General features: G+C 49.8%; 1 protein-coding gene and 1 long non-coding RNA gene across 3 annotated transcripts in view; one reads left to right on the top strand and one right to left on the bottom strand.

Annotated features, from left to right (window-relative positions):
- Positions 1–26,479, bottom strand: part of ABCC1 (ATP binding cassette subfamily C member 1 (ABCC1 blood group)) — a 141,858-nt gene that overhangs the window by 55,330 nt on the left and 60,049 nt on the right. For both annotated transcript variants that reach the window (XM_078440284.2, XM_078440283.2), the window contains exons 6-12: positions 24,513–24,574; positions 22,192–22,323; positions 13,667–13,897; positions 12,852–13,029; positions 10,727–10,888; positions 6,976–7,068; positions 5,262–5,465 (exon numbers count right to left, since the gene is read on the bottom strand). In XM_078440284.2, coding sequence (XP_078296410.2) covers positions 5,262–5,465; positions 6,976–7,068; positions 10,727–10,888; positions 12,852–13,029; positions 13,667–13,897; positions 22,192–22,323; positions 24,513–24,574 — 1,062 coding nt within the window. The remainder of the gene's footprint in view (positions 1–5,261; positions 5,466–6,975; positions 7,069–10,726; positions 10,889–12,851; positions 13,030–13,666; positions 13,898–22,191; positions 22,324–24,512; positions 24,575–26,479) is intronic.
- LOC132689127 (uncharacterized) lies at positions 26–4,999 on the top strand. Its single transcript, XR_009614873.3, has 4 exons — positions 26–152; positions 565–719; positions 2,703–2,828; positions 4,706–4,999. It is a non-coding gene; the product is annotated as an uncharacterized LOC132689127 (long non-coding RNA).

Here is a 26,479-nt window from a genome sequence, read left to right on the forward strand (position 1 = left end):
CTGGGGCTGTAGGCGAGTTGGGGGCTGGAGTGTGCCACAGCCTTGTAATGGGTGAAAGTCAAGGAGGTGAGGAGTTTTCTGCAAGCAATGAAGAACAAGGGTGCCGCTCCAAGAGCTAAGAGTGCTTCCACATTGAGAAATGCAGCTCACAGGTGAGCCCATCTACTCCAGCCCAACTCCTCTTGTGTGTGTGGACCTGTGTTCTTTTTGTCTGCCCAGCATCCATTCCTGCTTCTGGTTACAATACTGCAATTTTCTTTTGGGAAACAAAATCTCTCCGAGTATCAGGACGTGACTTTGGCCATAAATGAACTGCCTGAAAGAAAACCCCATGGAGAATGCAGAGCTGAGAGACAGAGAGGGGGTCATTCCCTTTGAAATACCTAGATCCAGCCATTCCTGAAACCCCAGTCATGCTCAAAACCAGCACTTTCCTATGCTTTTCAATTTTGTGACTTCAAAATCCCACTTTTTTTTTTTTTAACTTTAGTCAGTTGGAGTTAGGTTTCTGCCAATTGAAAAATAGTTCCTAACATGGCTTATTCAAATCTTTTACTCATTCAGGTTTTCCTCCACATTACATTTAATGAATGTGTACCACGTGCCCAGAGATACAAGCAGGAGGAAACAAAAAAAAAGATAAGGCCCACGGATGATCTGATCAGCAGAGAATAATTGCCATATGGAATGATAATCGTCCTAACGAAGGGAGATACAGGGTAAGTAGAAGGCGAAAAGCTCATAAATCTTCTAAGACAAAAAATGCTAAATATTGACGGCTGCCTGGGGCTACTATTTTAGCAAAGTGCATTAAGCGTACATGATAGATGCCAGGCTCTGCATTTCAGAAAAACAGGCCCATTAATCCCGCCACAATGTCAGCCCTGCTCCTGTCTGACCTCCCTAGGCCTCTGTCTTCCATCAACCCTACTGGGGGGTAAACACCTCATCATTCTTGAAGCACAGGAATTCGCCAGTGGAAAGAATAGGCCAACACCTTCCAAGAGAACCAAACGCTACATATTTCATCCTAATGTAGTCAGAGGCTTAGGTGTCTGAGCCGGGGCCACGGTCCCCAAGTGACACCCAGGCTCATCGGTTTCATGCCCAGCAGCTTAATGGACTCCGCCTCTGGAAGCCCGCTGCCCCTGCCTTTCCCCATCCCCACTCCCCCGTAGTGAGTGGCAAATTCACGGTCCAGAAAAGCCAGTCCCCCTCTTAAGCATCTCCTGGGCCATGGCTTTCTGGCGGACGCTAGGGCAGGAGACATGAAGTGAAAAGTCAGCACATACAGGGACAAGCTAGAAAGAATACACTGGGTCAGAGAACCTGAGGACCAGAGGACCAGAACCAAGGGTCATGGGAAAAGGCTTCCCCAGCCGAAGTCTAACCAAACCCACAGATTAAAAAAACCCTGTCACTTACTCCCCCTGGCTGCAGATCTTTACCTATTAGAAAAAAAACAAAAAGTACAATTCAAAACGCCTTGGATTTCTTTATGATTTGCCATCACTTGTAAGAAAGTAAAGTAAATAAAAGAGATGCATAGGTTTAATTACATTTATTATGTATAGTCACTGCTATGCTGATTTATGCACAGGCTTTCTGTGCACTCAAAAAAAAAAAAAAAAAAAAAAAAAGAAGCTGAGTGACTAGGGCTGAAGAGGAAAAAGGCTGTGCCTTTCCTTGCAGACCAGCAGTTCTCAACTGGAGGGACACCTGACAAAGTCTGGAGACACCTGTGATGGTCACATTGCACAGAGCCTGACGCTATCTCACAAACTGTGAGATCATGGCCTGAACTGAACCCAAGAGTTGGACGCTTAACTGACTGAGCCACCCAGGGGTCCCACGTCCAACTCTTGATTTTGGCTCAGTCATGATGTCGTGGTTCGAGCTGACAGCGCAGAGCCTGCTTGGGATTCTGTCTCCCTCCTTCTCTGCCCCTCCCCTGCTTGCATTCTTTCTCTCTCTCTCAAAATAGGCAAAACTAAAATTAAAAAAAAATGAGTATCACCTGTGCAAAGGAGAATTATTTAATAGTTACAAACACACAGAAACTATTTAACAGTTTAAAGGAAAAAAAATCAAAAGCACACCCTATATAACCACCATCCAGTCTTCGAATACTTTTTACTTCTAAAAACCAAAGAAAGCTGTCAGAGACCTGGAGAAAGTTAGGGAGACCGAGTGTTCTGAAAGAATGAGCTGGCAGAACCTTCTAGCCCAGAAGGCTGGCGCACGTGAGCCAGAAAGGATCGAACAGAACGTGGAGTCCCAGAACAGCTAAAAGATGTCACTTCGTGTGCCAACTGTAGTCAGCTGACAGCAATCACCTGGCGGGCCGCCTGGGAGAGAACCCCATGACTGGCTGGGGATGTCCAGGGTGGGCATGGGAGCGGGGGGCAAGCAGGGGCCCACACGTGACAAGCCCTGTGGCCTAACCCCTTCGTGTTTCTTTTGCAAAAACCCAGAGGCAGGGAGGTAGACTGACCGGCCTCAGGGCACACCGTGAGCTGGCAGTAAAATTCAGCAGGCATCCAGACTCCAAGCCAGGGTTCCACACCTGTTTTTGTCTGGCCCACGCGCTTAAACCATTTTACACGATTCATTTTTTTTTAAATATCAAAATAATAGTATTTTATGACCCAGGAAGATGACATGAAATTCAAATCTCAGGGTCTATAAATACATTTTTACAGGAACACAGCCACGTCCGTTTATGGAGGTATTATGCACGGCCACGCTGGCAGACGACAAGAGTTGGGGCAGACGCTGGATGGCTCAGAATGTCGACAACGTTCACGAACTGCTCCTTTGTAGAAAAGGTTTGCTCACTTCTGCTTTTTGCCAGCGTTTCTCAAACTTCAACGTGTGTACCCACCACCTGGGTCCGGGGCGGAGGTGTTCAGTAAATTCAGATCCTGTTTTAGGCCGGTCTGCAGTAGGGCCTGAGTCTCCATGTCTAATAAGCGACTTGGCGATGCTGATGCTACTGGGCCTCACCACACTGTCAACAGTGGGCATCTACTCCACTCCTCAAAGTGTGGACCCCAACCAAGGGCAATCGGTAACGCCAGGGAACCCGTCAGCAATGCAAATACTCACGCCCCACCCAGACCTACTGGATCTTGTTTCAACAAGCCTCCCAGGTGACTCTGATGTGGGCTCGAGTTGGATCCTCACTGCTTTCCACCCCACCGCCTCCTGGGCGAGTTCAGACTCTGGGAGACATGAAGTCGAGCCTGATGAAAAACCCAGCGTCGAAAGGAACACACTTTGACACACCCTGAAAATGCAAGACTTTCCTTAAACATTCCACCTGTGACTCGAATGAAGCTGATAATACTGTAATAGAAAAGCTTCCCATTTATGAAAACGTGTGACTACAGTTCACAGAAACCTCCCGTAAGAATATATATTCGCCAACAGGGCTGAGAAATAACAGTCATTATTAGGACAGCATTAAGATAATCATGATATAATTAAAAATATAAAGACACAAAAAAAATGAACCCGGGGGCATGACTCTTAACTATATATTTTTTAAGTTTATTTATTTTGAGAGAGACAGAGACAGTGTGAGTGGGGGAGAGGCAGAGAGAGAGGGAGAAAGAATCCCAAGCAGGCTCTGCACTGTCAGCACAGAGCCGGATGTGGGGCTCGAACTCATGAAATGGGGAGATCATGACCTGAGCTGAGGTCAGACACTCAACCCACTAAGCCACCCAGGTGCCCCATTCTTTTTTTTTTTTTGTTTTTAGTGTTTATTTTTGACAGAGAGAGACAGAGTGTGAGTGGGGGAGGGGCAGAGAGAGAGGGAGACACAGAATCGGAAACAGGCTCCAGGCTCTGAGCTGTCAGCACAGAGCCCGACGTGGGACTCGAACTCATGAACCGTGAGATCATGACCTGAGCCGAAGTCGGACGCTCAACCGACTGAGCCACCCAGGCGCCCCTATTCTTAACTATTCGTAACAGTGCACTGTGCCTAAGGGGTTTCCACAGCCCATCTTTATATGGTCTCGTGGTCTAGGGGTAGAAACTTTGTCTCTAAACTTTCAAAGTTGGCCAGCCAGGGAAAGACCCATTAAAGGATTCAAGACTTGCATATTGGAACATTCAATGCAACACGGATCATAATAGCAAAGAACAGGGACTATCCTAAAAAGTCAGCAATAAGAGATCGCTTAAGTCCACTCTGGCACATTCATGCACTGAACATCCACGCTTCATTAAAACAGATGAAGCAGGGCGCCTGGGTGGCCCGGTCGGTTACGCGTCCGACTCTCGATTTCAGCTCAGGTCATGATCGCACAGTACATCAGTTTAAGCCCTGCATCGGGCTCTGTGCTGACGTTGTAGAGCCTGCTTGGGATTCCCACCCCTCCCTCCCTCCCACTCTGCCCCTCCCCCGTTCATGTGCGCTCTCTCTTCCAAAATAAATAAACAGATGAAGCAGATGTGAATGCACAAAATGGTCATATCTCAAAGTACAAAAGAGGTATAGAACACTAAGTATGTATGACTCTATTTGAATATATTAAAAATATTTTTTTTTTTTAGCAACTACATCCACAAATATTTCTTTTCTAAAAAGATACATGAAACTGTCGCTTTGGAGGAAAGGGACAGATGGAAGGGAAGACAATATATTTTCATCTTCGGACTTTCTGAATCGTTTCACCTGTTGTTGTTTTTACAGTGAATGACCAGTATGTGTCGAGCACCTACTATGCACGATTGTATGCACTGAGGGTGTAGCAATAAACAGAGAAGACACAGTCCCTGCCTTCCCGGAGCTGACATTCTAGTGGAGACAGACAGACAGTAAACAAGGACATTGTGCAGTGCGTCTGGCTCTGCCACCTCTACGGTTTGTGACCAGCCGGCAAGAGATCAGAAGCTGACACTGTAATGTAGCCCAACTGTGGCACCAAGAACACCACTGGGTTCAGCTGGTCTGCTTTCTTAGGAAGACGCTCTCAGGGAAGGAAGCAGGGAGCCTGACTGACATTCTGGCACAAATTTCTTATCTCGTGAGCCCAGCAAGCAGTTCCTGAACTGGCTACTTTGGGGTGTCCCTGGGCTGGAAGCTACTGAGTGCTGTTGAATAACATAAATTTGTGGGGAGGGAGCACTTTGTGAAGGGAGTGGGAGGAGAGGGCCCTGCTAACTCGTGACCTTTTAAAAATATGTAGGTTTGCAAACACAACAAAACATAAAGCGAGGGGGGCCGGGATCAGGTTGGCCTCACTCACCAGGAAAGGTGTGCAGACCCAGGTGAAGGTCCCCACGGCTGCCAGGTAGGCCGATTTCTTCAGCACCTTCAGCTCTTCCTGCCTGATGGCCAGCACCTTGTCTTTGAAGGCCAGTTCCCACGCGTACAGCTTTAGCACTTTGATCCCGTTGAGAATCTCATTCATCAGCTTAATCCGATTGTCTTTGCTCTTCATGTGGGCCACCTTTGGAGACAGGAGCAATCAACACCACAGCAAGGGGCTCACTTCTGGCCCTGGCCCCAGGCCAACCCAGAAGGGTGGGGAATCGACCCTGCAATCCTTATGTATGCTACTCTCTTTTACACCAGAGAAAAAACTGCTTTGGATCCCTTCCGCTGGACGTAGAGACACCAATCAGATTTAGATTTGCGAAGCAGGTGTCCAGGAAAGAAGAAAGGCAGGGGTCCTACTCTGCTGATCCAAACACAAGACAGATAATGATGCTGGACTTATTTTCCCCTCCATTTTTTTAGCTTCTTTACTGGGCCATACCACTGTTAAATGCTGCTAATACCATCTGGCATTTTCCAGATGCATCTGACATGCACCTAGTCATTGAAGGCTCTCGAGAACCTATCACAAGTGCCGTGGTCACTCCTGGGTCACAGATGAGGACGCTTCTTTTTTTTGTCACGGGAAGCAGAAGCCAGTGACCGAAGTGGTTTCAAGGGAGGGCCGTAGGGACAGAGCCCCTTCACTGTTTACCCTATTCCCACCCGCACCTGCTGAGGCCTCTTTCCAACAGGACCCAGGTCCTGGGACGCGTCTCTCCTACTGCGTCATTGATGTGGCCAAGCGCTCTCAGCTGAAATCCCACAGGCACATCATAAATAGTCATCAATAGGGGATGAGAGACAAAAACCTCGACCCCTCTCTGTTTCGGACCATCTCGCACCAGCTCAAGAGAATGAAGTCAGGCTCCACACTACGCCACAGAAGGATCCCTGAGACACGGTGACAAATGCTAAAACCGTGCTGGCCAAATGGGTCGGTGTATAAACATATATGATGGTAATAGCACAAAACACACACACACAAAAAACACACCAGACCCAACTAGATAATGAGATCTCTCTATAAATACATGTAAAGTTCTAGAAGGCTTTGCTTTGGTGTGTTCACTGGGACTGAGGGAGCAGGGAAGGGGGCATTCCCTTTTAATCTACACACTGTGTATCCACTGAACATCTTTTATAAGGAAAAGGCATGCGCTGTTGTTACTTGGAGGTTTTAAAAGTTAAGAAGCATTTCTGAAAACAGTGGAAGGGCTAGCATAAGGTAATGGGCGGCGGGGAGTCAAGGTTAGTTTTTATTCCACTCTTGAAAATGCACATAAAACACATAAATGACTAAATTCCGTGGGAAATAAGGAATTCTCGGAGGCCCACGGATGTGATTTTTGTCACTGGCCTGTGAGGCCTAACTACTTTGGGAGTTCTCAACCTTGGCTGTCCGTTGTCATCACTCTGGAAGCTTCAAGAAGTGATGCCCAGGCCTTATCCATATTAGGTGAATCAGAATCCCGGAAAAAGAGCCCAGGCATCAGCATTTGCGAGAACTCCTCGGGGGATCCCAGCAGGGATGTGAGGCTGAGAACCCCTGGGCCTGGGCAGAAAGAACTCGGCTAAAATCCAAATGGAAAGGCGTCCAGCAAGGGCCTCCGCGTGGGGCCCTATGGAGGCAGACACCCTACCTGGTAGGTCTTGGTTTTCATGGCCATCACGGCGTTGACGGGAACCATGAAGATCATCACAGCCACTCCGGCCAGGACGGAGGGGCCCAGATTCTAAGGACAGAAGAGAACACAGGCCTTCAACACAGGGCTTTCCAGCTGAGCCCCTCCACAGGGACTCCGCAGACCTGGCCCAGTGCATTCAGGACAACTGCGTCACTTTTACCCCGTGACGGGCTGTTAGGAACTTTCAGATTCATTCCTGAGCATCTCTTGGGGTCCCACAACCCCTTTAAGAGCATGCAGGCCCCTTATCTGAGACCCTGGGGTCCAGAGGAGCTTCGCAAATTAGAACTTTAGGAAGGTATTGAGACATTAAGCAGAAGAGAGTTAACACAGCCAGCCTGGTGCTTTATCTTGCTTAAAGGCCTGCTTTACAAATTTGGCCCCTGGCTGGGATCTGGGAGCTTGGATCTGGGGAGGGTTGCCACCATTCTCAGGACTGGTAAGAGGGGCTCACCGGGCCTCAACTCTTAGTACAAACGATATGGTTTACGTGGAACCCCCCGCCCCTTGCCTTCTGCAAGTTTGTGCCAGGCAGAGTCTGCCTATGTGACCAGCCCCCGATAAAAACCCTGGGCGTCCGGTCTCTATCAAGCCTCCCTGGCTGGTAACATTTCACACGTTGTCAGAACTTGCTGCTGGGGAACTGAGTGCATCCTGTGTAACTCTGATGGGACAGGACTCTTGGAAGTCTGTACCTGCTTCCCCCAGACTCCGCCCCCTGTGCCTTTACCCTCTGCTCATCCTGCTGTACAAATCAGGGCCATGAGTCTTCCTAGCTACTCGTCAGCCTGGCGGGGTCTTGGGGACCGCTGACACCTGCGTGTCCCTACGCGCCCACTGGGGCCCTGGCAGTGCCCTCCATAATCAAATACAGTGATTTTTCCAGCATCAAAGCCAGAGTATTCACACTGAGAGAGATCATCAAGATCATAAGTACTTCACATCAGTTCAAGTAAGGTTTTGGCACCAAATGAATTAAGGAAAACTTTCAGAGCTTCTGGATTTGGGGATTTGTAGATAAGAGGCGGCAGACTTGTTCTGTTATCACAATTGCAGATAAGGGATCGACAGCCAGATTAAGAGGTCAGGATAAGCCACAGATCTACATCTTGTACCTTCTACACCTAAAAAGAAACAGCTTGAGAAACTGGCCCAGTGCACATGTACTCAGCAGCTACACACAGATGGAGCCAGAGGGTGATGTGATTTTTTTTTTTCCCCCATTCGGCATTTGGGAATCACCCTCAGGGACAACAGTCCTACTCTCCCCAAAAATGCTGCTGTTGCTCCAGACGGTTTGTGACATATCTCCGTCCAGGGACGATTAATCCACCTTTGAGAATGAAGGTGATTTCTACCACCCACCTAAAGCATTCAGAATGAACTCTGACAGCAAATAGTAATGAAAAGACACTGGGCAGATCTATATACCATGCACTGTTCTCTGAACATCACCTGCTTTGATTCATTCCTTGGTCCCAACATCCCTGTGATGAGAGGTACCGTTACCATCACCAATTTCCAAAGGAGTGACATCAAGTAACAAGGTCACAAAGCTGACGATGCAAGAGGCAAGGTTTGAACCCAAGCAGTCTGACTCCTGAGCTCACTCCAGCATCGCTATCCTATGCAGTGTTTGTGATGGTCAAACAGAGAAATCCTATTTTCTTTCTTTCTTTTTTAATGTCTTTTTGTTTTTGAGAGAAAAAGACACAGAGAGGGAGCAGGGGAGGGACAGAGAGAGAGGGAGACACGATTTGAAGCAGGCTCCAGGCTCCGAGCTGTCAGCACAGAGCCTGACGTGGGGCTCGAACTCACGAACTGTGAGACCAGGACCTGAGCCGAAGTCAGATGCTCAACTGACTGAGCCACTCAGGAGCCCCGAGAAATCCTATTTTCTATCTAAACTAGTAACTCCCAACCAGGGAAGAATTTTTCCCAGGACACATGAGGCCATGTCTGGAGACATCTGGGTCCCAAGCGGCATGGGGGTGGGGGTGGGGGTGCGGAGAGAGATTTGTGTTGCTGGTATTTTGTGCAAAGAGGCCAGGGACTCTGCTCGACGATCCTGCAGTCCACAGGCTAGTCCCCCAACAAGAAAAAATGATCGGACCCCAAATGTCAATAGCACATTCAGCAACCCTCATCTGAAACAAAACCATTTTCCTCATGCTTTATAAATGAGCCCTGAAGGCCAATTCTAAAAGATGTGCTCCAGAAATATTTCACCCAGGGCTGTGCTTTCTGGGGAGGTGGATACCCCAAGATGTAGGCCCAAAAAGACATTTAGATTCTGGTATTTACTTCTAAGTTTCATTACCAGAAACAATTTATAATCCCTCATCTGCTCCATAAACAGACCAAAAAAATGTAAACTATAGTCATATCAACAGATAAGTCACTGTGCACCTATTAGGCACCAGGGCCCTGTGGGACTGCAGTCGTGGGAAATAAAAAATAAGACAAGAAGGACACCGAGCCCGTGAGTAACCGACACATTTATCAGGAGAGGAGGGGCTGGTACACTGAGCAGCAAAAGACTATTCCAGAATGTAATATCACAGGAACTCCTATACTAAAGTTAGCGGGTTTAAAAAAAGGAAGAAATTAGTCTCATTGAGAACGAAAAGGAATTAGTGGTGGGGTGCCTGGGTGGCTCAGTCGGTAAAGCGCTAATAACTTCAACTCAGGTCACCATCTCATGGTTCTTGAGTTCAAGCCCCATGTTGGGCTCTGTGCTGACAGCTCAGAGCCTGCTTCAGATTCTGTGTCTCCCTCTCTCTCTGCCCCTCCCCTGCTCACTCTCTTTCTGTCTCTCAAAAATAAAATAAACATTAAAACAATTTAAAGAAAAAAAAAAAAAAGGAATTAGTGGATGTGGCAGTTGCCACAGCCTTAAACGATGGGTAGCACTGCATCCTTAGCAAAGAAAGAGGGAAAGGAATTCTTGGCAGAAGAAAAGGCTCAGAGGTGACAAAGAATAAGGCAGAGGTTAGGCTACGAGCATCTCATCAACTTAAGTCCTCCATGAAACTCTGGCTGAGGCAAGGAGGAATGCAATATTCTCTTTTCTTGAACACCATTCTCAGTAAAGAGGATATAAACCTAAAGGGATAGAAGCCATTGAGGGAAATCCCATTGAGAACAAAGTCAACTCAGAGGGAAATAGGGCCAAGAAATGATGAGAAGGGTGAGACTGAGTCCTCATGGCACTGCTTGAACTCCTGGATCCATCCATGCCTGAAGCCATACTCTGTACTCTGCACTCTGCACTCTGCAGTTGCACGCACCCACAAAATTCCCTTTATTTGCCTAGACTGTTTTAAAATCCATTTCTCTTCCTTGCAACTCAGAGAATCTTGACCAACACAATTTAGGACTAGTGAATAAAGGGAATCTGGTTAGTGTTTGGGAGGATACAGTAGGAGACATACGGTGTGTATGTTGTGAGGTTACTAATTACATGCACTGTCAAAAAAAGACAAACGCAAACAATTGTCATGCCACCAAAAAAAAAAGGGCATAAACCCAGTGACCAAGGGAAGGGATAAGATATCCACCAATTGTCTAACAGGCCAGAAAGTAAAACGTGAATGACGGCAAGGAATACAGAGGTTCTGTTTACGAACACCCACTCCCTCACCCCCCGCTGCCCACATGTGGCGGTCCCTCCCTCTGCACCACGCGAATGACGTCAAACACACACCAGCCACAGGAGGTAGAGGGCAAGGACGACCTGCAGAGGGGCTGACCAGATCATGTTGATGTACGTGGCCAGGTCCATGAACCTCTGGGCATCCACGGACATGAGGTTGACGATCTCCCCGACCGTGGAAGACCTTCTGGCTGAATTGGTGATCACCAAGGCCTGCAGGACAAAGGAGAGAGGAAGAAGGTGAGGGTGGCAGGAGACAGCCCGGGACTCACCCTCCAGGCCCCTGCGAAGGAAGAAGACGGCTCAAGAGTGGAAAGCCCACTCTCTTTTCTCCTCCCTCGCTGCCTCGTCTGTCCCATCGCAAAGCTCCCGCTGTTACCAATGACATTCACTGCCTCGCCCTGACTTCTTCAACATGGAAAGGACCCCAGAGATGGCCTCAACCAGGGCCTCACACACTTCAGGGTGCACACACATCACCCGCGAAGTTACTTACAGTGTGGTTTCAGATTTGGTAGGACGGCGATGGAACCTGGGGCTATGCATTTCTTACAAGCTCCCAGATGATGCAGATGCCATTCGTCTGCAGAGAACACTCAAGGAGCAAGGTCAAGGTCAGGGCTTCTCAACTTTGGCATTACTGACATTTGAAGGTGGGTATTCCTCTGTGGGACCAACCTGTGCGCTGTGGGGTGTTCACCACATCCCCTAGATGGCCTCTACCCACTAGATGGCCCCACTCCCAGTTAAGAGAACCAAAATTGTCTCCATACATTTTCCAAACATCTCCTGGAAGGATAAAATTATCCTGGTTCGCAAACATGGTTTCACACTATTACCTGGGGAGTTTAAAAAACATTGGTGCCCGGGGCGCCTGGGTGGCTCGGTCGGTTAAGCATCCGACTTCGGCTCAGGTCATGATCTCACGGTCTGTGAGTTCGAGCCCCGCGTCAGGCTCTGTGCTGACCGCTCAGAGCCTGGAGCCTGTTTCGGATTCTGTGTCTCCCTCTCTCTCTGCCCCTCCCCTGTTCATGCTCTGTCTCTCTCTGTCTCAAAAATAAATAAACATTAAAAAAAAAAAAAAAAAAAAAAAAAACATTGGTGCCCAGGTCCCACCCAAAATCAGAGATCCTGATTTTGTTTGTTGATGGTGTAGCCTGGGGACCAGGGGTTTTGGAAGGTCTCCAGGGGAGTCTAACTTACAGACAGGGCTGAGCACCAATGACCAGTCCACGGTTCCTGACTGTCTCCTAGGCAGTCTCTTGTCAACCCTGCTCAAGCAGTGTCTTTGCCCCAGAAGCTAAGAAATGAAGGAACCAAGAAATTCCTTTAAAGCCGGATGTACAGGGGCGCCTGGGTGGCTCTGTTGGTTAAGCATCCAAGATCAGCTCAGCTCATGATCTCACAGTTCCTGGGTTTGAGCCCTGCATCGGGCTCTGTGCTGACACTGCACAGCCTACTTGGAATTCTCTCTCTCTTCTCTGTCCTTCCCCAACTTGCGCGCACTGTCTCGCTCTCTCTCTCACAATAAATTAAAAAACAAAAACAAAACCAGCTGGATGTGTACAAATCCTATGTATTCCACTATCGAGGGAAAGGACGTCCTGCTCAGTGCAAATGGAGAGTTAGAAGCAGCCCAGAGTATCAACAGCAGAGACAGGATGTGAACCCGGATTTTCCCATGTCAGGTGCCACCTAAGAAATTCAGCTACGCAGGCGCCTAGGTGGCTCAGTCGGTTAAGCGTCTGACCCTGGGTTTCGGCTCAGGTCACAACCTCACTGTTTTGTGAGTTCAAGCTCCGCATCAGCTCCCAGCTTCTCTCTCTCTGTCCCTCCCCTGCCCACGTTGCTTTGGTGTCTCTCAAAATAAGTAAGTAAACTTAAAAAATTTGAAACATAACAAGAAATCCAGCTGCCCGTGGCCGACACGGCCCCAAGCAGATGCCCCACACCCACGGCTGAAATCAGCTTTGCTAAGGTCTCGCACCTGATGGGTCAGTCCCCGCCACGTCACAGGGGCCACCCTCACGCTGCCGCTCCAGAAGCCGGGCTCGGCATCCCCACGGTGGTCCCGGGAGGGGCGGGAGAGGGGGGCGACCCGGCCAAGCCCCCCCCCACCCCCCCGCAGGGTCTGGGGCCACGGCCGGGCCCGTGCGCCAGGCCTGGCCTCACCCACCTTCCGGTAGACGGCCCCGATGACGGCCGTCTTGATCCTCATGCCGCTGACGAAGCAGATGTGGAAATACTGGTGCAGCACAAGGGTCTGGAGGCAGGCGCTGATGAACAGCAGCGCCGTGTAGAAGTAGCCCTGCCAGTCCGGGGCCTTCGTATCGTTCACGAAGTTGATGAGCAATCTGCGGGGCGAGGAAGGAACGCCGTGACGCATGCGGCAGGGACTTCAGCGTCTCGACCGTGTCCGGGCCGGGCGGGGCGGGCGCTATTCCTGAGTGTTACGCTTGGGAAAACAGACCCAGGGCGGTGACGGGGCTGCGCGGGTGGCCTGAACCTGCTCCCGACGGGGCGCCCCGCGCCTCCAGTCTCATCACCGGACAGTCACCCAGAGGTGACCAAACAGAGACTGTGAGAGGCGGCGTTAGCAAAGCGGAGAGAAGGGACGTGTGGCCCCAAAGAGACAGAAAGAGACAGGCAAACAGAGAGAGGAGAGAAGGGAGCTCCTCTCTGACTTTCTGCTTTCAGGCTGCAGTGCGACACGATCTGGCTCATTCTGTTGTCCTTGGTTTCCACAGATAATCCTCTCTCTTGCCTCTTTCGGCTTCAGGGAAGCCTGGCACGTTTCTGTTCCTTGCAACCCAAGTGGCCTTAGCTTGGATGGTATTCGAGCAAAGCATGAGGCAAAGCGGGTCAGGGCACAGAGGCTTGGCTTCAAGCCCACGGGGCCAGGCCACGTGACCCCAAGGCAGAGGTTAGGGTACCGTAAGTGAAAGGTCAAGGACACAAAGACTCATGCAGCGGGCAGGGAAGGGGTCTTACTTTAAGATCTCCGGGCCGGCAAACATCATCAAGTCATGGAGGGCCTTGAATAAGAAGCTCATGAGGAAGTAGGGCCCGAAGGTCTTGTATAACACCTTGAACAGAGACGGCTCCCGGCCCTTCTGAGGGGACTTGACAATCAAAACCTCGGCCTCCTCATTCACGTCCACCTGGGAGCTCCCTTTCGGCTTGGCGGGATCCTTGGAGGAGTACGCGATCTTTGCCTGCTGCCTGGAACACAAGGAGTGTGGAGCGGTTCTGGGGTCTTCCTGAAACTGGGCCGGCCAGCCGCGGGGAGGGTCAGGGCACCCCACCCCCTCGGGGGGGCCCAGCCAAAGAAAACCAGTCACGGCAGAAAGACAGCTGAACATGCTGGTTAGGAGTACAGACGCAGGCTCCTGGCCAGCCAGCTCTGTGACTTCGAGGTCAAGTGGCTTCACCATTTTAGGCCTTAGTTTCCTCATCTGCTAAATGGGGACGCAGGGACGAGTCTACCCCACAGGGCTGTTGGGAAAATTCAGTGTGTTCATATATGTGAAAGGCACTGAAAAGTGCCAGCCCCACCGTGATGTACAGATTCTATGCAATCTCTGATCAGAATCCAAGTTGACTGACAAGCAGATTCTAAAATTCATATAAAAACTTGAGGGACCGAGGACAGCCAAAACAATCTTTAAAAAGGAAATCAAAATTGGAGAATGCACACTTCCCGATTTCAAAACTTAATCAAGATAGGCATACACACACACACACACACACACACACAGAACCACAGACACACACATTATCAGTGGAACCAGAAATAAACCTGACTGATTTAGGGTATCCACAGTGTCAAGACTGTTCAACGGAAAAAGAATAATCTTTTCAACAGGTGGTACGGAGAAACCAGACAGCCATGCAAAAGAAGGAAGGTGGACCCTTAGTTCATTCCACGTACAAAAATCAACTCGAAATGGGTCAAAAAGACCTAAACACAAAGCTACGACTATAAAAATTCTTAGAAGGAAACATGTGAAAATCTTCATGACATTGTATTTGGCAACGGATTCTGAAAAATGACACAAAACGCAGACGCAAAAGAAAAAAAACGATAAACTAGACGTGGTCAAAATTAAACACGTTGGGGGCGCCTGGGTGGCTCGGTTGGTTGAGCGTCTGACTCTTGATTTTGGCTCGGGTCATGCTCTCCGGGTCGTGAAATCGAGCTCCACAATGGGCACGGAGCCTGCTTACAATTCTTTCTCTCCCTCTTCCTCTGCCCCTCCCGTGCTCGTGCATGCTCGCTCGCGTGCGCACGCACTCTCTCTCTCTCTCCCTCTCAAATAAAACATTCAAAAACATGTTGTGCTTCAAAAGACACAATTAGGAAAGTGAAAAGACAACCCACAGAATGAGAGAAAATACTTGCAAAGGAAATATCTGATAAAGGACTTGTAACCAGAGCATGTAAAGAACTCTCACTACACAATAAGGAAAAAAAAAAAAACCCAATTTCAAAAAAGACAAAGAAGATACGCAAATGACCGTGAATTGCTGCTTGATCTCATTAGTCATCCGGGTAACACAAACCAAAACCACAGGAAAGATATTACTTCACGTCCACTCTCGGTGGATCATCAGAAAGTCATATAATGCCGAGTGTCTGCAACCATGTGAGAAACTGGAACCCTCACATTCGCCCCGGTGGAGTCCCCTTCTACTGGGAAGAGGACAGGGTAGAAACAGTGGAGTGCGGGCCACTTCTGAGATCAGGTCACGGCAAACACAGTGGCTTCCGTCTTGCCCTCTCTTGTGTCGTTCACTCTGGGCAAAGCCAAGTACCACAGGAGGAGGAAATGGGGGAAGATCCCATGGTGAGACGCTGCAAAGAGCCAGCACTGACTTGCCAGCCACACGCAAACTAAAAGCAGGGCCTACAGCCCCAGTCAAGCCTTCAGATGATGTGGCCCCAGCTGACCTGGCAAGCACAACCTCCAGAGACGCTGGGCCGGAACCAGCCTGCTAGCCCACGGCTGGATCCTTAACCCAGAGAAGTCGTGTGAGATCGTAAATGCTGGCTCTCATCTTCAGCTGCTACGCACGGGGGAATACGTTACACAGCGAGAGACACACACCCCAGCTCCCATCTCCCAAATTACAGTCAAGGCAACACATTCCAATGGCCCGATGTGGGCTCCACCCCGAAACACACGGCGCATCCTCACCCAACCCAACTTTTGTGATTTGCAAACTCCTTCCATGGCGGGAGGACACTGAACAGCGCTCAACTGCAGAGGACTTGCATTTGTCACATCTATGCCACATCTGACCATTTATACCACCTGCCGCTTTCTGCTGGAGACCACAGCCCTCCAACCCACCCTGGCTGGCTCCCCACCCCCCAACCCCCAGGAAAGGGTCAGAAACACGGGAATCTCCTCCATGCTCCTGGGTTGACCAGGCGCGGGTCCTGTCCGTCTCCCTCCCGGGATGTGTGCGGACATCCATCCACCCTTTCCATGTGCACGGCCTCTGGCCCATGCAAGCGACCACCCCCTGGGCCTCCTCCCTGCTCGCTCATTTCCTCCCACTCTTGTTCCCTGACAACCAAGTCCCTGCACAGCAGCCAGAGGGACCTTCCTGATAACAGATCATCCCCTGACAGCTTCCACTGCACCCAGAATAAAACCTAAACTCTGGTAAAACTGCTGTAACCAATTACCACAAACTTTGTGGCTTAACGCAATACAAATTTATTGCCTCGTGGTTCAGGGGTGGGGGGGGGGGTCAGAAATCTAAAGGGGGCCCACAAGGTGGCCTTCTTTCTAGAGACTCTAGGGGAGAATCTGTTGCCTGGCCTTTTCCAGCTTCCAGAAGCCACCTAGATTTCTCTGGTTTGTGGCCCCTTCCTCCAATTCAAAGCCAACTACAGACCATCCTCTCTTTCTCTCTCCCTGACATCCTGCCTCCTTTTACAAGGACCCTGGGGATCCTATCAGGCCAAGTCCCTTTGCCGTGTAAGGGTTTGGGGATCAGGACACGGACATCTTTGCAGGGGAGATATATCCCTCCACCAACCCCGTTGTCAATGTCACCACACAAGGTCTTTCCTGCTCCCTTTACTGACCGCCCCCAAAGCTGGGATTCCAGCTAGGAGTTTCAGAATTTTCTTTAGCACACACAGGCGTCCTTGGCAAGGAAGACAAGAGGGCCAGCCAGACAGGAAGGGAGTGGCTCGGCCCTCTCCATTCATTCTCTGCACCACTTCCTAACCAGGACCTGACCCTGGGCCTGTGTGGGCTGCTGGTGACCCAGGGCTGTTTCCGGAGGCCAAGAGACAGGTGCCAAAGGGTCTGGGAGAAGATCTTGGGCAGGCAGAGAAGGAGGAAAGCTCAGGCCCGGGTGGGAGAGGTCAAGAACAGTGGGAACGATCAGCTAAGGCCAAGCCAAGAAAGAAAACTATGCAGCAAAAAAAGAGGCCCACAAAGGAGGCGGGCACTCCAGGAGGGGAGAGGAAGCAAGTAGGGCATCTGTGAGCTCAGGCTGGGAGGGGAAAGGAAAGTTGGAAGGGAAAGGTCTGAGTCAGGAGAAAACTAACTTCCCAGGAGCAGGGGAACCAAAAAGGGTAGAGAGGCTGAAGGCTCAGAAGAAAAAGGGACTTTCTCTGTGGATCGGATTCCAATGTAGGTAGAGATGCCCATCAGTCACTTGTCCACTAATGAACTAAACACATGGCTCTGGGCCAACCGCTGGAGACAGCCCCACAGAGCCTCATGAGAAAAAAGGATTAGCAATCATGACTTCTCAAGACTGTGTGAGGGGTGCTATCACGGGGGGCTTCCCGGAGGTGATGTCAAAGCACAGACACGCAGGATGAGAGAATGGGGAGAAGAGGATGGGCAAGGCCTGGAGCTAAGGATTTGAAATGAGGTTTGGCAGCCCTTCCCAGAACACCAAGAACTTCAGGGTAATCTGAACGGGACAGGGAGCAAGCAGCCTCACCGGGGCTGGAATCAGCCAAAGAGCAATGAGGAGCTACAGATGACTTTGTCATTCATCTTCAAGGCTTCAGGAGAGGCCACATCTCAAACTTAAAACAGTCTCAGCTCAGGGCTCCTGGGTAGCTCAGTTAGTTAAGCGTCGGACTTCAGATCAAGCCATGATCTGGCAGTTCGTGAGTTCGAGCCCCATGTCGGGCTCTGTGCTGACCGCTCAGAGCCTGGAGGCTGCTTCAGCTTCTGGGTCTCCCCGTCCCCCCTCTCGTGCTCGCTCACTCTCTCTCAAAAATAAACAGTAAAAGAAAAAAAAAGTCTTAGTTCGATTAAAATTTGCACATTTTCTGGATGTACTCTGAACATGGTGTTTGACCTGTAATAAATACCCAATCGAACACAGAAGGGCAGACTTTACCTACAACTTCAGGGAACGGATTTTACAAACCTAACGCACATACTCACTCAGAGGGAACATTACACAGAACAGTAGTTCTGGAAACCACAATGGGCGTGGGAAACACCTGCACAGCCCCTCGAAACTTGTAGCCCAGGCAGGATTTTAAATGTGTTGTTTACGAATCCAAATGACTCAAGATCTTTCCCCTACTCTCCTACCCTTTTCTAGTTTTCTGTTTCTTGAATGCTTTCGGTTCCTCAAAACCAGAGGTTCTCAAAGAGAGGGTTGTTTTGCAAATTCCACATTCTCAGTCAATGATGGAGCCAGACAGCAGACCTTCTGTGACGGACAGAACTTCAGTCCCCCGCCACCCCCCGAAAAAAGATCCCAACAGCAATCGGTGTAGCTTGAAGAGCTTGCCTGAAATGACCTAAGCCCGGAATCTAACTCTGTTTTTAGACATAAATCCACACTGTGTAGTGTTTTATGGGGTTTTGTTTGCAAATTTAAATATACCTCAAATTTTTTCAGGAACGCAACTATTGTTGACATTAAGGGAACACTGCATTTTGTTCAGAACTTTGTCAAGTGTTGGCCACCACTTTCTGTAAAACGTCTTCTGTGAGGGTGACTGACACTGGTTCTGGAGATGTGGAGGGAACAGCAGCTGTCACAGAGCATCCTCCACAGTGGGACAAGCGGTGACTCTCCTTTCTGTTTTTCCAGCGTGCACCTGAGCATTTACTCACTGAAATACATGCCGTCTCACTACAAATCGCTTGTACTTCAGTTTTTCTTTCGTGTTGAGGGAGAGGGGCGCCTGGGTGGCTCAGTCTCGTTAAGCATCCTACTTCGGCTCAGGTCATGATCTCCACCCCCGTCGAGCTCTGTGCTGATGGCTCAGAGCCTACAGCCTGCTTCAAGTTCTATTTCTCTCTCTCTCTATGCCCCTGCCCCCGCTCACACTCTGTCTCTCTCTCTCAAAAATAAACATTAAAAAAATAAAATAAAAAACAAAGTCTAATAAAAGCATTTTGCTAACTTAAAAAATTTTAGATGTGTGGGTGGGTTATTTCTATTGATATATTACCTTAAAGTAACTGTATCAGTGTTAGAAAATCTTTTGTTCTCAAGGCAGCAATGAGTCTGAAAGGTTGAGAACCACTTTTCAACATGTGTATGTTGGTGCTTTGTTTTGTTTTTTTGTATTTTCTGTTGCATTTCTTTATAAAACAAAGACAATTGAGCAAAATACTCAACCCCATCTTTACTTAATGTTTTTTTAGATTTACTTTTGAGAGAGAGAGACAGAATGTGAGCGCGGGCGGGAGGGCACGGTCAGAGAAAGACACAGAGACACAGAGTCCGAAGCAGGCTCCAGGCTCCAAGCTGTCAACACAGAGCCTGATGCGTGGCTCAAATCCACGAAACGTGAGATCATGACCTGAGCCGAAATCAGAAGCTCAACCAACTGAGCCACCCAATCTTTAAACACTCTGATTTTTTAATATATTAGCTTTACTGAAGTCTAAGTGATGTATGATAAACTCCACACACGGGAGTATACAATTTGGTCAGTTTTGACATGTAGGGATACATACAACTGTGAAACCGTCAGCAAAGCCAAGATTGGGAACACATCCATCACCCCACAAGGTCTGCTGGGGCCCCTCTATAATTTCTCCCTCCCACCTGCATCCTGTTTCCTGGTGAAATGGAGAGGCCTTGCTACAAAAGGCCACACCGAGAAATTCCAGCTCAGAACAGGACTCTCCAATCGCCCACCACTTCACAGAGGTTATAGGTGCCAGATCTGGCTTATGCCTCTGGAAGCAGAGCGAGTGACCCATCTGCCAATGACCCAGGGCGTTGAGCCCCCGTGCTGAGAACCCCTAATGGCCAGGGTATGAAGACAGCCAGGGACGCCCCTGGGGCGTGGCCCACGATGGAGCCTGAGGCGCCCGCTCTCGCCTCGCCCACCCAGGCAAGATGGGAGCGCCCAGCCCGTGGCCGCACCCACAAAAGAAAGACAACTTGTGCAGTTCCACCTGCCTGCCATTTACCCAGGCCTAGGACAGGGGTGATCGGATGATGCTGATCTCACTGAACCGTCAAAAGCCCTCTGAGTACAAAACAGGGGAGGAGGGCACGAAGGGACTTGAGGGACAGCCTCTCCAAACCCCGAGGGTCTGAAAAGACTACACATGATCAGCAGATATCACATATGCTGAACGAATCCAGTAAGGGCCAGACCGGAGGTAGACAGAGCTTCCTGTGCAAGCCCAGTCCTCCCTCCGCGGAGCCTCCCTCGCAACCTCTCCCACGCCGTCTCCAGCAACCTGCTCATCACGAAGGATGCCACCGGCCAGGGCTTGCGAGGGAAGCTGGGCCTGAGAACCTTCACGCGGGTCACGGGCACCAGACTCAGCAGGAGCAGGATGTGCAGAAAACACCTCCCGTCTCACCGTGCTCACCCACAGAGACTCACGCTCAACACGCCTCCCCTAAGAAAACTTCTCCCGTGTCCATGGCCACCACGGACAGGCCACCAGCTCAGAGTCACAAGGTCCTCTGCTGACGTCCCAGTGGCCGATGGCACCAACGTCCCAAATTCCCACCCACCAGTCCAGCCTGACCCAAGACCTATACGCTGGGTGTTCCAGCAGCGGAGTGAGGAACCAGACCTCAAGTCCAGGGTTTCTCTCTGGGAGGGCCAACTGCTCTCAGGCAGATGCAACACACCAGGCTGGCCCCATCGTCTGCCAGCGCAACTCAACGACAGGTCCACCGCATAAAAACCACAGGACTGATAACAGCCGCTTTTTGTTCTGCCCCTACAGCCACCAGCCGCTGCCCCAAGTCACTCACAGCTTCTCAACCGGCTCCTCTGGACCCAGGGTGCACAGGGCCAACGACCTACCTTAGTATGACAGCCATTTTCCTTTTTTGTTGACACGTGACGTAATGATGTATCAGACAACTGACATGTCTCAGAGTTGAGGAAATTAAAGAATGTGCTGGGGAGGCCCTGGCCTGATTCCCAAAATAACCTGAGAACAGAGGCGTCTGGGTGTTCAGTCGGTGGGACGTCCAACTTTCGGCTCAGGTCATGATCTCATGAGTTCAGGCCCCATGTTGGGCTTCATAATGATGGCTCAGGGCCTGGAGCCTGCTTCAGATTCTGTCTCCGTGTCTCTCTGTCCCCCTCCCACTCTGTCTGTCTGTCTCTTTCTCTCTCAAAAATAAACATAAAAATTAATAAGTAACCCGAGAAAAGAGGTCATGAGATGGCATGCAGCTTATGTGGGAGGAGCATCGAAAATCGAGGACGCTATGGATGAACCATAATGCAAACTAGAGACTCGGGGAGGATAATGACGCACCAGGTGTAGGTTCATCCATACACCTGGTGGGGGATACTGATAATCACAGAAGCTGTGCAGGTGCAGGGACAGGGGGCTACACAGAACCCTCTGCGCCTTCGGATCGAAAAACTAACGTCTATTTTAGTTTTAAATCCAGCACAGTCGGGGTGCCTGGGTGGCTCAGTCGGTTAAGCGTCCGACTTCAGCTCAAGTCATGATCTCACGGTCCGTGGGTTCGAGCCCCGCGTCGGGCTCTGTGCTGACAGCTCGGAGCCTGGAGCCTGTTTCGGATTCTGTGTCTCCCTCTCTCTCTGCCCCTCCCCTGCTCATGCTCTGTCTCTGTCTCAAAAATGAATAAAAACATTAAATCAATCAATCAATCAATCAATCAATCCAGCACAGTCAAAAGCACCCTCGATGGGGGCTTCTCTGGCTGAACACCCGCGGAAGTGATGGGCATGGTGTGTTGAAGCAAAAACACGTAAAACAGCAAGAACACCCAGGAGGCCAGATGCTGTGAGCGAGGCAGGCAAAGTGGGGCGGCCTTGGGGAGTGCGGCTGGGCACACACCTGCTGAGCCAACAGAACCAATCACTGTTCGATGCACATTTTTCTCTCTTCTTTCCTACTCACACTGCCTTCGCTACAGGTACAACTCGTGCCCATTTTGCAGATGAGCAAAAACTGGCTCCGAGGAGTAAAGCAGCTTTTGCCCAGGACGATGAAATCAGCGAGAGGCGGCAGGAAAGGGGGTGGTCAGGTCGTCGCAGAGAGGCTCACACTTACCTTCTGGACTTGGCACACTCCTTTTTCCAGTTCTTAACCAAAACGGGCACGACTTGCTCTGAGGTGTCCTCCTTATTCAGGGACCAGAGGTCAGCACTCTCCAGGGGCTGGCGGTAGCCCCGGACCATCAACCTGGGGCCAAAACACAAGGGGGAGGTGATGACAGTCTGGAGAGGAAGAGGAGGGTGACCCTCGCTGCCGACACCTGCCATGCCAGCCCGCTCTCCATGCCAGGGCGGCCGAGGGCAGTGCACAGCTGGCAAGAGTGGAATACGTATGGCACATACGGGCACATTAAATGATCACTACTAATTCTGTGAGGCCGCCCAGGGCAAAACGGCCCCATTTTTTAGAGACACAAACTATTTAAGGTAGAGATCATTACAATCGCTCTGATTTGCTTAAAAAATATTTTGGGGGCAGCGGCGGGGGGGGGGGGGGCGCCTCAGTCAATTAAGTGTGTGACTCGATTTCAGGTCCGGTCATGATCTTGTGGTTCGTGAGATCAAGCCCTGTGTGGGGCTCTATACTAAGCGTGGATCCTGCTTAGGATTCTCTCTCTCTCCCCCCCTCTCTGCCCTTCCCCAGCTCTCTCTCTCTCTCAAAATAAAATAACCTTTAAAAAAACTCTTTTAAACATATATATATTTTAAAATTTTGGGGCGCCTGGGTGGCTCAGTCGGTTAAGCGTCCGACTTCAGCTCGGGTCACGATCTCACGGTCCGTGAGTTCGAGCCCCGCGTCGGGCTCTGGGCTGATGGCTCAGAGCCTGGAGCCTGCTTCTGATTCTGTGTCTCCCTCTCTCTCTCTGGCCCTCCCCTGTTCATGCTCTGTCTCTGTCTCAAAAATAAATAAACATTAAAAAAAAATTAAAAAATAAATAAAATTTTTGTTAATATTTATTTATTTTTGAAAGAGAGAGACAGAGACAGAGACAGAGCATGAGTGCGGGAGGGGCAGAGAGAGAGCAAGACACAGAATCCAAAGCAGGTTCCAGGCTCTGAGCCGTCAGCACAGAGCCCAACACGGGGCTCACACTCACAAACCACAAGATCACGACCTGCGCCGAGCTGGATGCCCAACCGACTGAGCCACCCAGGTGCCCCCCCAAAAATTATTTTTTAAGGCCAAGTGGCAAAGCATTAATAATTGTCAAATGTGGGTGATGAGTTTATTGAGACTGATTAGACTAATCTTTCTACGTGTTTGAACACTTGCATAATAAAAAGTAAACCTATCACTGTAACTTGCTATTTTGAATTAATACCAAAGTCACAGGAAAATCACGTGAATTGCACAAAGAATCCCAGTCCGCCCTCCGCCTGCTTCACCGCTCCTTACATCTTGCCACATCTGCTGAGCCATTCTGGGTCTCTAGCCATAAACACACACGTCCACAAACACACTTCTTTTCTGAGACACTTCAGACTAGGTTGTAATAGTGTGTATCCCCATAAGGAAACCCACACGCTGTCACAGAAGCCAGAGCACCGTTACCAAAATCAGAAATTTGAGCGATGATGGCAGAGCCCGCAGTCCACATTCAAATTAATGCTCTGACTCTTGGTGTCAGCTCAGGTCATGATCTCGCAGTCTGTGAGACTGAGCCCCGTGTCGGGCTCTGGGCTCACAGCGTGAAGCCTGCTTGGGATTCTCGGTCTCTCCCTCTCTCTGCCCCTCCCTGGCTTGCTCTCTCGGTCTCTCTCAAAAGAAACAAACTTAAAAGTAAGTAAGTAAATAAAGAAATAAAACATTAAAAAATTTTAAAAAGCTATTTCTTAACAGTAATTTGAAAGCTACTTAATAAAAAAAAAAAGGTATTTGGGAAAAGTTTATAAAGACAAGGAACCAGACTTATCAGAGGGGAAAAGGATTCAAATAATCCCAGGTAAGATGCTGACGACGTGCAGGAAAAAAATGTGCCCCAAAAAGGACAAGAGGGGAGCCCATCACACCGCTGTCAGTGGTTGCCTTGGGTGTTTTCTGCTTGTTGATCTATGCGTGTTCTTACATTTCCTACGGAGCACGGGTATTACTTTTCTGCTAGCAAGGGGTCTGAAACAATGCCAATGTTGGTAATTATACCTGACATAAAAAAAAAAAAAAAAAAAAAAAAAAAGTACCCAAATCTGAAAGCTCAGAGCACAAGGCTTGTAAGGGCCCCAGGTGAAGCCGTGAGCAGAGGTGCAAGCCATTCATGGTTCACACAACTCGAGTCCGTGCATGTGGGCGCAGGGTCAGCACCTGAGACCCGGGCCCCCGGCAGGCACGCTCGTACCCGGGGGAAGGGTGAGGGAGGGAGAGCACCGGCCTGGCCTTACCCTGTGATCCACCAGAAGGTGACCCTGGACAGGAAGGAGGCACTGGATTCCGGGCAGGGATTCTAGCGGAGAGAAAACACAGGGTGGGAGGAAAAGAGAAATGATCCGTTAATCTTCTCATCTGGGCCGGCGCTCGTGACCAGTCTTCCTCTCAAATGACCAGCAGCCACCCTCACGCCAAGGACTGGCACCCCAAAACTATGTGCAAAGGTGGTACAGTGTGCCACATCCCTGCCCCCTCTTAAATCCCCACCGCGACCCAGTGGCGGTGGTGCTGCCCAGGTCCCCCGAAGTTACCCCAGTCATTCATTCACTCATTCGTTCAACAAGTATTTTCTGAGCACCTGCTATATGCCTAGCACCATGCACACAAATCTGAGCAGACACAATCCCTGCCGTCAGGAAGCCCACCGTGCACAGGGGTAGGAATAACACCTGCTAACTTCTCTGCGAGCGAGCTGTGTTACAAGTACTTTATGCAAACGATTTCATCTCATCTTTAGAACCAGCCTACCAAGGAGATAAAAGCACCATCCTCGCTTTGGAGATAAAGACACAGAGGAACAGACAGATGGGATGACCTTGCCAGGCAAGTGGTGAAAACAGACTATGAGCCCCTAGCAGCGTCCGGAAAGAGCCATTAATCAAAGGATCTTGCGAGCGGGCACTCAACCACAACTGCAGTGAGGATTGTTTCCTGAAGATAGGTCAGTATTACCGGTGGGATCACTGGTATCTTAGTGAGCTCACAGCAAGAGAGCGGATAAGCGGACGGGGGCTGATCTCTCTGACGAAGGTCAAAGAAGGCATCCCCGAGCTGGGCTCTGAAGAGTAGAAGATGACAAGTAAAGGGGAGAGGCAGGGTAGTCTTGGCAGCAAGGGTGTGTGTGCAAAGGCCCCGTGGCAGAAGGGAACACAACCCTATTCCAGGAACTAAGAGGGGGCTGACCAGTCTACACTGGACGCCAAGTAAGGGATTTGGGTCTTCATCCCAAGGGCAATGGGAAGTCACCGACACAATCCAACAATAATGCAAAGACCAGGAGAGTGATGTCAGCATGGAGCCTCCGTGACCGCCAGCAAGGGCCGACTTTCCATTCCAAGCAGATACATGGAGGTCGACATTCTGAAATACACATTTTGGTGAAGGGCGCTCGCCAGGCAAGGATGAGGTCTCTAGCCCTTTTTCAGAGACACAGCACGGGAGAGCCAGGCGAGAACATACGTTGTGCCTTGGTGGTTTTCCATCCAGGCTGCGAGCAATTTAAAAAAAAAAAAAAAAAACACAAAAAAAACCTGTACCTGGTCCCCACCTCCCAGAGATTCTGATTAAGCTGGCTGAGGGTGGGACCAGGGCATCAAGTTTTTGTTTGTTTTTAACTCCCAGAGTCTCCTTGGCAAAGGGGTTTGGCAGGAAATATACCAGATAAGCCTGATACCAAGGAAGCTAAATTCGGGTGGAGTTTAAATTTTAAATTAAAAAAAAATTTTTAATGTTTTATTTAGATTTGACAGAGACAGAGAAAGAGAGGGAGGGAGGGAGGGAGAAAGAGCACGCATGGAAACAGGGGAAGGGCAGAGAGAGGGAGACACAGTCCAAAGCAGGCTCCAGGCTCTGAGATGTCACCACAGAGCTCAACGTGGGGCTCGAACGCACAAACCGCGAGATCGTGACCTGAGCTGAAGTCGGACGCTTAACCCACTGAGCCACCCAGGCGCCCCAAGACCTGAGAAGCAACCAGAAGTGACTCCGATTAGCCCAAAAAGGGACAGTGTGAGTCACAATCAGGATCCTAAGTAGAACGGACTGAGACATCTGTTTAACATCCATTTCAACATCACATATGTTTAAATACACAATCTCACACGGACGCGGAAAAAAAAGAGCAACTCTCTGGCCTCGTGCGTGAAAAGACACAAGTGAAGCAAGCCGTTGTTCTGAGAAGAGAAGATGGGCAGACAAGCAT

Source organism: Panthera onca, chromosome E3 (assembly GCF_046562875.1).
Source record: "Panthera onca isolate mPanOnc1 chromosome E3, mPanOnc1 haplotype 2, whole genome shotgun sequence".
In the NCBI taxonomy this organism is placed as follows: Eukaryota; Metazoa; Chordata; class Mammalia; order Carnivora; family Felidae; genus Panthera; species Panthera onca.